The sequence below is a fragment of the Chanos chanos genome, chromosome 10, assembly GCF_902362185.1.
Source record: "Chanos chanos chromosome 10, fChaCha1.1, whole genome shotgun sequence".
Taxonomy (NCBI): domain Eukaryota; kingdom Metazoa; phylum Chordata; class Actinopteri; order Gonorynchiformes; family Chanidae; genus Chanos; species Chanos chanos.
In genome coordinates, this window is record NC_044504.1 from 35,004,897 (window position 1) to 35,015,628 (window position 10,732).

The 10,732-nt window shown below is 44.3% G+C and overlaps 1 protein-coding gene across 1 annotated transcript in view; it reads left to right on the plus strand.

Annotated features, from left to right (window-relative positions):
• The window catches only part of sik1 (salt-inducible kinase 1), a 9,592-nt gene extending 253 nt beyond the window's left edge, over nt 1–9,339 (plus strand). Inside the window, exons 1-14 of the mRNA XM_030787047.1 lie at nt 1–58; nt 624–841; nt 1,010–1,126; nt 3,900–3,963; nt 4,542–4,703; nt 5,200–5,324; nt 5,434–5,557; nt 5,711–5,931; nt 6,405–6,554; nt 6,696–6,803; nt 7,066–7,291; nt 7,421–7,684; nt 7,805–8,030; nt 8,150–9,339. The exon at nt 1–58 is cut by the window's left edge and continues 253 nt beyond it. Of these exons, the coding sequence (XP_030642907.1) occupies nt 689–841; nt 1,010–1,126; nt 3,900–3,963; nt 4,542–4,703; nt 5,200–5,324; nt 5,434–5,557; nt 5,711–5,931; nt 6,405–6,554; nt 6,696–6,803; nt 7,066–7,291; nt 7,421–7,684; nt 7,805–8,030; nt 8,150–8,684 (2,475 nt within the window). The 5' untranslated portion in view covers nt 1–58; nt 624–688 and the 3' untranslated portion in view covers nt 8,685–9,339. The remainder of the gene's footprint in view (nt 59–623; nt 842–1,009; nt 1,127–3,899; nt 3,964–4,541; nt 4,704–5,199; nt 5,325–5,433; nt 5,558–5,710; nt 5,932–6,404; nt 6,555–6,695; nt 6,804–7,065; nt 7,292–7,420; nt 7,685–7,804; nt 8,031–8,149) is intronic.
• Nucleotides 9,340–10,732: the final 1,393 nt, after the last annotated feature.

Below are 10,732 nucleotides of genomic sequence, written 5' to 3' on the forward strand. Positions count from 1 at the left end.
TTCGTTTCAAAGAGTGATTTCAGTTGTGGAAGGAGGTGGAAGTTATTTGTATATTAAGGTAAGATACCGTTGTTTTAAGATATTTAAATATGTTCTTAGCAGTTCGAATGTGTGATTTTGATTGAAGCGGCCAGCCGAACGTTTGCTATAAATGTGAGGCAACATTTTCCGAGAAACTGAAGTCGGACCGGCTTGCGTTAGAACAACTTGGAACTTAAAAGTACTAAACCCGTGTATCTTGTTGAATATGTTTGTGGTCGTTTTTATTAGAAGGCTTAAATATTCAATGTGTGGTCAAAATCATTTTTAAATGAAAGACTAATGAAATCAAAGCTATAGAACTGTAATATATTCTGGTGGTAGGGCATACATTTGAGATACCTATCAAATCAAATGTATGGTAGATTCATGTTTTGTAATGCTGGCAGGGATACTTGTGTAAAACTTTTGAACACATATGAATCGTTTTATTATAGTTTCAGGAACGGCATTACTATAATAATAATAATAATAATAATAATAATAATAATAATAATAATAGCTGTCTGTACGTTAGTTAAATATTTAACATTAGAGTAATATTTAGGAAATGTGATTTAATTATACGTCCTTTTTTATTGTAGGTACACAATACCAAATAAGAGATACCCGAATTAGCTGCATATAGAAAAACATACCTCTAGGCACCATGGTTATCATGACAGAAAGTAGCACGGGGTCTCAGACAAATCCTACCCAGGGAAGGCCTCTTCAAGTCGGCTTCTACGAAATCATCCGTACTCTGGGAAAAGGAAACTTTGCTGTCGTCAAACTGGCCAGACACAAAGTGACGAAAACACAGGTGGGCAACATTTTATCGTGTATGAATTAAATGTCAGCCGAGCTGTCAAGGTGTTACTAAAGAGTAATAGATATTTTGTTAAAAGAGATGAAAAAACTTTATGGGCTATGTTATGCATTTACGTGTAATGTAATGTACAGTTCATTCATGTGTGACATCTTTTTTCAGGTTGCCATTAAAATAATAGACAAGACCCGACTTAACTCCTCCAACCTGGAGAAGATCTACAGAGAAGTGCAGATCATGAAACTGTTAAATCATCCACACATTATAAAGCTATACCAGGTAGGTCTGCGCTTTCCCTATCCCACAATGAGTTTGCAGTCTGCGCATTGTGTCACAGATTCACACGATGGATATCTGTGTATGTATTTATTCAATTAAAGTTGATTGATTGATGTGAACAAACATCACTGAGCTAGGATATATGTGTTGTTTAGAGCCACTGCATAGGTTTGCTTTGAAGTGAGATTGGTTTCCAAGGGCACAGGTAGCAAGACTTGATACGGTGAAGTTTATAAATAGGAAAAAGGAGTTACACAGACGAGAAATTGCATAGCAACTCGGGACATTTCTTCGCCGTTATTTGCAACTCTGAGAATTAGTCTGAATTGGTGACCCGTCACTGTACCCAGCATATGATCAAATGTATGACCTTAAATTGTTACTGCACAGCTGTATTGTTTTTGTTGTGTATTTCTATCGTCATATCGTGAGAAGAAGGACTTCTGCATTGTTTTTCTGAATTTAATATGATGCGAGCTTTGCATTACAAGGGCTTGTCGCATTGAACCAGAAGTTCAGTTAAAAGTTAATTAGTTGAATCGCTTTTGTGTGTGTGTGTGTTTCAGTGCGAGGGGTAGAGTGAGAGTTTGCTGCTTAAGGATGAAATGTCTGAACATCTAGCCTAATTAGCAATGGTAGAAGTCAAGTGCAATGTGTCTGCGCTGTCACGTGAAGGCAAGTGTCTCTAATGACTGTGAAGATTTAAGACGCAGAATCCGATTTTGCCTTTTAGACGTCTAGTGAACCGGTCCGCGCGCACACGCACACGCACGCACACACACACACTCACACACACAATGGCACATGTACCCCTCTCCTGTTCTCAGCATTTCATACTTTGTACATTTTGGGTTTGTTTCGCTCATTTGCGGATTACCAGTTTGTGGATTTAAATCAAGTGCTGAGGGTTGTGAAAGCATTAACAACAGCCAAAATCCTTCCAAGCAGGAGTTTAGGTGACTGCCTCACAAGTCTTCGCTGCAGGGAAAAGCATTTCTTTAGCTCAGCGTAACCTCTTACATGGTGTTTTATAAGCTTAGGATGACCCCTTGTTCTCTCAAGACACATGCACACGCACATTGAATGGCATGCTGATCTGGTTGTTTCTGGGTGGTCACTTGTGGATCAGTAGGCTTTACAGTATACACAGGAGTCTACATAGTGACTTTATTTGAGGGTTTGTTGTGTGGTGATTTCTACCTGTCCCCCAGTTGGGCTTTAAGATGCTGCGAAATCGAGTTGTGAGGTCATGTTGATCAGTCAGCGTTAGATACAGAGTGTGTTTGAATTTGTGTGTGTGTGTGTGTGTGTGTGTGTGTGTATGTTTCTGTATGTTCTGTGTTCTTTCACACTCATCTTTTTACATCAGGTCAAAGTGAGACATGAGGTGTGATGTAGATATTCTGTCCGCTTGGCCTCTCTTCCCCTTTCATAAGAGAAGTAAATGACCTGCTGTACGTTAGTATGAGGAACAGGGGAGCAGGAAAGACAAAACAGCAGCGGGGAAGACAAATGGAGAACTAGTGACCTGTGACCTTCTCCTGATAAGCTTCAGTTTCTGTTTCTTGGTGTTTATATAAACACAACAAATTACCGACCCCCCCCCCCCCCCCCCCATGTTTAAGCCCATGTGTGCTCTGTGTGTTTACCCAGACGCTCTTCTCCTCTTAACTCCTGTCCTGTTCTTTTCTGTCCCTCTTCCTTCTATCCCTCACTCCCTCGTCTCCAGCGGGAGGGAGAGAGTGTCACGCCTTTGTGTGTTAGGTTAGAGCGTTTCACGGGAAGTTGTGACCTCAATAGCTCCACCGGGCTGACGTGAATGGCTGAATTCTTTAGAGGAGAGTGCTTATCTGAAGATAAAGAGGCCTTTTTTTCCCCCCCCACTTGTCTGCCCTTCTGCCTCTCTGACCAGTTTCTCTATGGAGAATTGCCCGTAATTCGTACTCTGCCACTTAGATGAGCCATCAGGGCTGCTCAGGGCTCCCTTTATAAGGAGCTATAGACGTAAGAATTGTAAAGGAAATTGACTTCTACACTGAAAACCTGTTACACAACCCTTTGCCAGTAACACGGAAGGTGCGAGTTGAGTTTAGTGTTACCTCCTCAGGCTTCAGAACAGCAAGGAACATTCCTGGAAAGGGACAGGACACTGTGCCCTCTTTTTTGTTCTTGTTCTTCCTTTCACTCTCTCTCTCTCTGTCTCTCCCTTTCTCTCTCTCTCTTTAAGTGTGTGGTAAAACATCTCTGATATTCTGCTCTTGGCATCCATAATACACAAGCCGAGTCTTGTATGTGAACGTTTTCATCTTTCTTTTTTTGTAGCCATCTCTCAGAAGTTAGGAGAGATGGGAAGTGTCAGTTGTCAGCTGATGACAGAGTTGCTCCAGTTGCAATTACGATTTAGACAGGGGACCTTCAGAGAGGGTGTGCGTGTGTGTGTGTGTGTGTGTGTGTGTGTTGCTGTTCCCCTGCTCCACTATAAATAAGAACTTTCAGGAAGTGCTTGTCAGTTCTCTTATGTAATGGTTCATATCATGGAAAACCAGCCTGTCACAAATGACTGACAAAGCTTACGGAACAAGCAGAGAGGGAAAGAGAGGAAAATTGTACATAGGAAAGACAGGACTTTAGATAACCACAAAATATCATTTATTATGTAACACTGAATGGAAAAACATCAACCCTGATGTCATAATATGATCACAATTTTTTCAAAAAAAAGGAAGAAAAACTAAAAAAAAAAGTTTTTTTGCTTTTTGTTTTTTCTACACAGGTTATGGAGACCAAAGACATGCTTTACATCGTGACAGAGTACGCAAAGAATGGAGAGATGTTTGGTGAGTACTGAAACAAAAAGAAAAAAAAAAGAAATAAAAAATGTTTTGTTTTTGTTGTTTACTCATCATAATCTAGCTATCTTCTCCACTAATCGTACCCAGTCAAATGAAAGTAAAAAAAAAAAGACTGGCATTTTTTGGCAGTCTGGTTTACCTCTTCTCCTCCCCTCCCTGTAAAACCCCTCAGTCTGGTCATTGTGGATAAGCCGGTCTCAGTGATTCAGCCCAGCATCACTGATGGCGTCAGAGGCCATGTTAGTGTAGCTTATGTACTCCTGTCTGGATAAGTGAGTGCAGAAAGTGAACAGGTGTGGGCTTTTCAGGATTTATGTAACTGTGCAACAGGGGGATAAGCTGCTTCACCTCCAGCTGCCTGGCGGCTGTCTGTTCACCTGTGTCTGACTGGTTTAATACCATCACTCACTCCAACGCAAATATAGTCCTACCAGAATACCATCTCATCGCCAAACGATGCGCTGACCTGCTTCTGTAATACGCCGCAAATACGCAAATACATTCTGTCTGAGGTTGTTTTAGCCTATTAAAAGGCCTTCGTTTTTTGGTTTTTATTTCTGTAGACTATTTGACATCTAATGGACGGATGAGTGAGGGAGAGGCACGTAAGAAGTTCTGGCAGATACTGACGGCGGTGGATTACTGTCACAGGCACCACATCGTCCACAGAGACCTAAAGACAGAGAATCTGCTGCTCGACGCCAACATGAACATCAAACTGGCAGGTGAGCGGAGCGACAGTGACCGTATCCCCCAGCCAAGCCTTTTAGGGCCATGCTATTTTAACCGTGTCGCGCCATAAAGTTATATTACGCCTGTCCTCCCCTGCACCTTAAACGTGGGAATTGAAAGCCGTTTTGTTCATTGTGAACGAAATGAAATGGTCCGGTAAGTTAATTATGATGCTGAATTATGTCATCAGATTAGAGCGCAGTCTTTCAGCGGAGATTAATCCACCCATACACAGAGAGCTGCTCTGTAATGACACAAATCTTTCATTAGGTCTGTTTGTATAACATCACGCAATATTGCCGGGCAATTGCAACCGCCACCACCCCTCCCTACCCTCCCCCCATCCGCCAAGTAGAAGGCAAAGCATGACTGTGCTAATGACCCACCAGACGTTCATTGATGGAAGAAGTCATTTAATTTCTCTCTCTCTCTCTCTCTCTCTCTCTCTCTCTCTCTCTCCCTCTCTCTCCTGCCTTGCCTTTTTTTCAGACTTTGGTTTTGGAAACTTTTATAATGCTGGCGAGCCTCTCTCCACATGGTGTGGCAGCCCCCCCTACGCTGCCCCAGAGGTCTTTGAGGGGAAAGAGTATGAAGGGCCGCAGCTGGATATTTGGGTAAGGGTGACTCTTCCAGACGAAGTAATGTTCGTTGAGAAGGGGGAAAGCCGATTAGAGGGAACTCCTTCGTGTGATGTAACGTATGCCTTGCCTGTGTCTTTCTCAGAGCCTGGGTGTGGTTTTGTATGTGCTTGTATGTGGTTCGCTGCCCTTCGATGGGACAAGCCTGCCCGCCTTGAGACAGAGAGTGACCGAGGGACGCTTCCGAATACCCTTCTTCATGTCACAAGGTACATCTATCTATCTATCTATCTATCTATCTATCTATCTATCTATCTATCTATCTATCTATCTATCTTTTATTTAGTCGTCTCCCGATCAGTCAAACTCACCCCTCTTTTTTACTGATCAGACCTCATTGTCCCGTCTTTTTCACCCTCAAGACTGCGAGAACCTGATCCGTAAGATGCTGGTGGTGGACCCAAGCAAACGAATCAGCATTGCTCAGATCAAACAGCATCGCTGGATGTTGGCAGACCCCAGCGCCCCACACCAGACTCTCTCCCACTCCCTGACCGATTACAACTCCAACCTGGGAGACTACAGCGAACCTGTGCTGGGAATCATGCAAACCCTGGGAATCGACCGGCAGAGAACCGTGGAGGTGAGGAGCTGGGAATAATAATGACGGCACGGCATGAGAAAACAGGGATATTGTTAAAGGGAGCCGGGATGATGCTGGAGACTGTTGGTATTTTAGAGTTATGGCATGGAAGATTTCAGTGAGGTTAAGTCAGTCAGGTGGATGTTGTTTTTGGCTTGGAAGAGGTTAATGCCAGTTTTAAAGGGGGGATTAGAGTTGCCAGTTTGCCAGCTCTTAGGCGCCACAGTGAAAACCACTGCGTGTCTAACTCTGGCCTCGGGTTTTAAATCCAGGCTTCTTGTGGCATCATGGGGATGAATAGCATCTGTTTTTTTGAAGCTAACATGTGCTACGCTTTTGTGTTGAGTTCTTACCGAAATATCCCAGAGGCGATTAACATTTTAACACAGGCCGAATGTTTTAATAATATCCTATTATGGCTTCCAAAAGATGTCTAAGTCAATCTTTTTTTTTTTTTTTTTCTCCTGCTACAGTCTCTCCAGAGTAGCAGCTACAACCACTTCTCAGCTATTTACTATTTGCTGTTGGAGAGGGTCAAAGAACACCGAAACCAGCAACTCAGCCGCCAGTGCGGGGGCTGGGGCCAGAGGTCCAGGAGCATCTCCGATTCTACTACCCCTGAGGTGAGTATCCAAGCCCCAACATAAGCCGTGGTGTTTTGCCCTTTGCTTTCATTTTTTTTTCTTTATTTGTCCTTGGTGCAAGATATCATTTTTCATCGGTTTAGCTGACTCGGCCGTTCTGTTGTTCTGTCCTTTTCTAAGGTGATAATGGAATCTTCAGACACCTTCAGAACAGCTTTCCCCGTCCCCGCAAAGATGAACCCCCCCGTCCATCCTGAGATGGAATGTGATCAGAGCGGCCTGTTCCAGGTGAGCGCCACAGTCGCTATGGCAACAATACATCTCCTCAATTTCCTCTGCGCGCAACTCTCTTACATTATTAAAGTCTAGATTAGCATCCAGTTATATTTCTCAGTGACACCGTTTTCTCAATCCCAACCCCTTTGCCAGTTTTGCAGTTATTAGACTCCATGTCCTGTTTCACATTACAGATTTACACTGCACCCCCAATATCCCTCTTCCATTAGAGAAAGTGGCTAACGTGAATACATCCCTCCCTCCTTCCCTCCAGCGTGTGGTCTGTCCCATGGAGGCCAGCCTGAACGGGCTGCTATGGAACCGTTCCATCTCCCCCAACAGTTTACTGGAAACCACCATCAGCGAGGAGGTGCGTCCTCGGGACCTGGAGGAAGAGGAGGCATCGCTTCAAGTCACACCCCCTCACCTGCCCAGCACCACCTCCCGCAGACACACGCTGGCCGAGGTCTCCGCCCGATTCCACCAGTGCAACCCACCCTGTGAGTGTGTGACAGGGATATCTGAAATACAATAACGCACATACGTACTCATGAAGAGACAGTCAGCGACTCACATAAAAGCAAAAAAAAGCTCACACATGCTGACACCTGTCTCTGTGTGTCTTTCAGGTATTGTGGTGTCATCGGTCAGTCCCTCTGACGGAGCCTCTTCTGACAGCTGTCTAAAGTCATCCTCTAACCCCCACCCGGCCCTGTCCCCTGCCGCAGAAGGCCTGGCAGCAATGCTGGCCCCTGGGGCTGGCCTTGGGGCTGCTGCCCCCGCTGGAACTCCCCTCGCTCACTCTTCCAACCTGCTCCTCCAGAATCAGGGCAGCCTGCACGCCGCCAGCTTCCAGGAGGGTCGCAGGGCCTCCGACACCTCCCTCACACAAGGTCAGTGCCTTTGTATGTTTGCTCGTGTGATTTGTCCATTATTCGAGGGGGGCGGTAAACGCAAATTCGTCAAATCGTCAGTCAATCCCCAATTGACGTCAGACTCTCTGATCTCTTTAGGGCTGAAGGCATTTCGCCAACAGCTGAGGAAGAACACTCGCACCAAAGGCCTGCTTGGGCTCAATAAAATTAAGGGTCTGGCACGACAGGTGTGCCCTCCGACCTCTTGCCCCAGAGGAAGCCGGGGGTCACTCGGCCCCGCTCTGTGCTCCCCTTCTGGGCTTCAGAACTCCAACAGCCCCCGTGAGCGTCGCAGCATGCTAGAGGAGGTCTTGCATCAGCAGAGGTGAGATGGCTCCACATAAACCTCAGTTCAAAAAGTCAACGCGTGATTGACTTGTTTATTGTAGGATATAAGGACATGCGAAAGGATCTAACTCTGTATTGTTTTTCTCTGTGTTGTAGGATGCTGCAGATCCAGCACCAACCTCAGCCCCAACCACAGGTCCAGTCTCAGTCACAGCAACCAGTGCTGTTCCTTTCCAAGACTCACCAGCATCCTCCTTCCCCTCCTCCCGCCAATCTGTTCGCCCCTGCCGCCCTGTTCTCAGAGCCTCCCACCCAGAGCGCTGCCTCAACACACCTGCCGCTCTGCCAGCAGACTCCCCTGTCCCTCCAGCACAGTCTCTGGCAGCAGCAGCAGCAGCAGTCTCTGGACTCCTCTTCCACCTCCTCCTCTTCCTCCTCATCATCGTTGTCTCCAGTGGCATCTGCCGCCCATCTCCTGGAAGCTCGTCTGCACATCAGCCAGCATCCCCATCTCCACTCTCACCCTCAGACCCACCAGCACCTCCAGGTCCGGCCGTTCGCCCAGACCCAGGGCTCCTTCCCTCTCATGCCCCACCAAAGCACCTGGAGCAATGCCAACCAAGAACCAGAGATCCAGGATCTTGCTTGTGCTGGACAACAGCAGCTCAGCAGCTGCGTGATGGTCAAGTAGAGGAGACGAAGACGCTGAGTCAGAGGAAGATCAGTGAATGAAGTTGAACTTTTGGAGCCACGTTCGTTGCTACGAAGAAGCATTTCAAGCGAACGATTTATAGTTCAGCCAAAAACGTTGAACTGAGACCTTTCGTCTTGCTCAGAGGACAGCAAAGGAAAAAAAAAAAAAAAAAAGAGTCTCAACAGATGTTTTTGGTGAAACGTTGTTGATGCGACGGAGGGATGGAAGGAACGATGCAAGTAACAGAACCTGCCATCTCTGGATAAACATGCAAATGCACCTCTGTGTTCATTTGAGGTTTTTGGTCATTTGCGATAAGAGAAAAAGAATAAAAAAGCAATAACAGAACTCTTTGCAGAGGTTCGTCTCCATTGGCAGATAGCTGAAGCCTCCAAAAGCAATAACTGACCATGGCCCACAGGGTTCTTCTCAACTTGCTTCAACACATCACCTCTGAGAGACCGTTTGAAAGACTTGACTGACATCAGAGGACTTACATCTGTACATGCAAAATGATTGTCAGCAACAGCAAGACAGTTCTTCTTATTTTGAGTGTGAGAATAGGAAGGTTACGTCTTCCCCACGAGTTATCCGTTGTTTTGTTTGTTTGTTTGTTTGTTTTTTCCAGGTTTGCTTTTACGTTTAGACTTGCATATTTTTTGCATTTTCAGATTGTTTGAGAAGACCAAAGTTTTTTCTGCTGTAATTTTTTTTCTTTGCCTTTTTGTTTGTTTGGGTTTTTTTTTAAACACAGACCTACAAACAAAATGCAGTATGAAGCGTATCCTAAACTTCCAAAACAAAGAAAAAAAATATGACCATTTCATGAACTGTGAGTGAACACAGCTGTGATTTAAATATTGCTGAACTAAAGCTGCTTCGTAGACAAAGAGAGAGGTGTTTTGGTACGGTATAACGAGAGGGTCAGAAAGCTAGCTTGACAGAAGCACAAGAGGTACTACTTACAATTTAGGAGCTCTGTATATATGACCTTTGCTGCTTAATGTTCAGTTCTATCCTGACTTCAACACAGACGAATCCCCAGCACCATGTAGATAACTGATGACTATAGTCTGTTTTTAATCTCAGCTGACAGGTGACATCCAATCAGCAGCTTCCCTCTCGTTAAGAGTAGAAAAAAAAAAAAAAAACCTGTTAGAAATGTTGAAGAGCTATTTTCTCTGGTATCATATCACTACCTCCACAGTAACCAGTCAATCAGCTTGGGTGGTTGTTAAAAACAAACAAACAAAAAAAAAGAAAAGTTCTAGAGACAACATTTAGAAAAAGAAAAAAAAATGTTGACTCTGCTTTCCACATCCACACCCACCCCCCTGACTGCATATTTGATCATTTTATTTCATGCTTTCTGCTGGAGAGAACAAAGAATTTGGGAATAGTGCAATATTTCACATTGAAATGAAGAAAAGCCAGATGAGGAAGCTGACATAGGAAACCAACAGGTACTTCAAAAACCTGAAGATGTTTATGATGTTTTGGTTTCAGAATTTTCTGTTCTTTTTTTTTTTTTTTTTGTCGTTTTGTAATGATTGTATTAGCCTGTTTGAAGTCTGGATTGAGGTAATATATTAATATTTGCTTAGGTATAATGGAGAATGGACCTAGACCATTCTGCAATCGCTTTTTTTCTCCTCACCACACAGGTTGCCTTTGTGTATAGGCTTGCATTTGTCAAATGGCTGAACTTGAACAAGCCAAAGTGAGAGCGGAGGGGAAGTTGCAAGATATATTACTGCCTTTTTTTATCGTAGTTATTGCAGCAGAAAGCTCTCCGTTGCACAAATTGTAGCGCTTGTAGCCCCCTCATATGTGAGAGATGCCTCTTACAGTTTTTGTTTTTTTTTTCATTTTGATAAGCAATTGATTTAGGGGATGGAGCATCAGAATTATGTTCCGTATTTCTTGAAAGGACCATGGCTAGATTTACGTGTTCTTACCCTGTTAGTTTTCAAAGGAAAAATTCAGTATCAACTTGTAGCAATATAGTCTGTTGGTAAGAATTTTTACGTTTGCTTGAAAAAAAA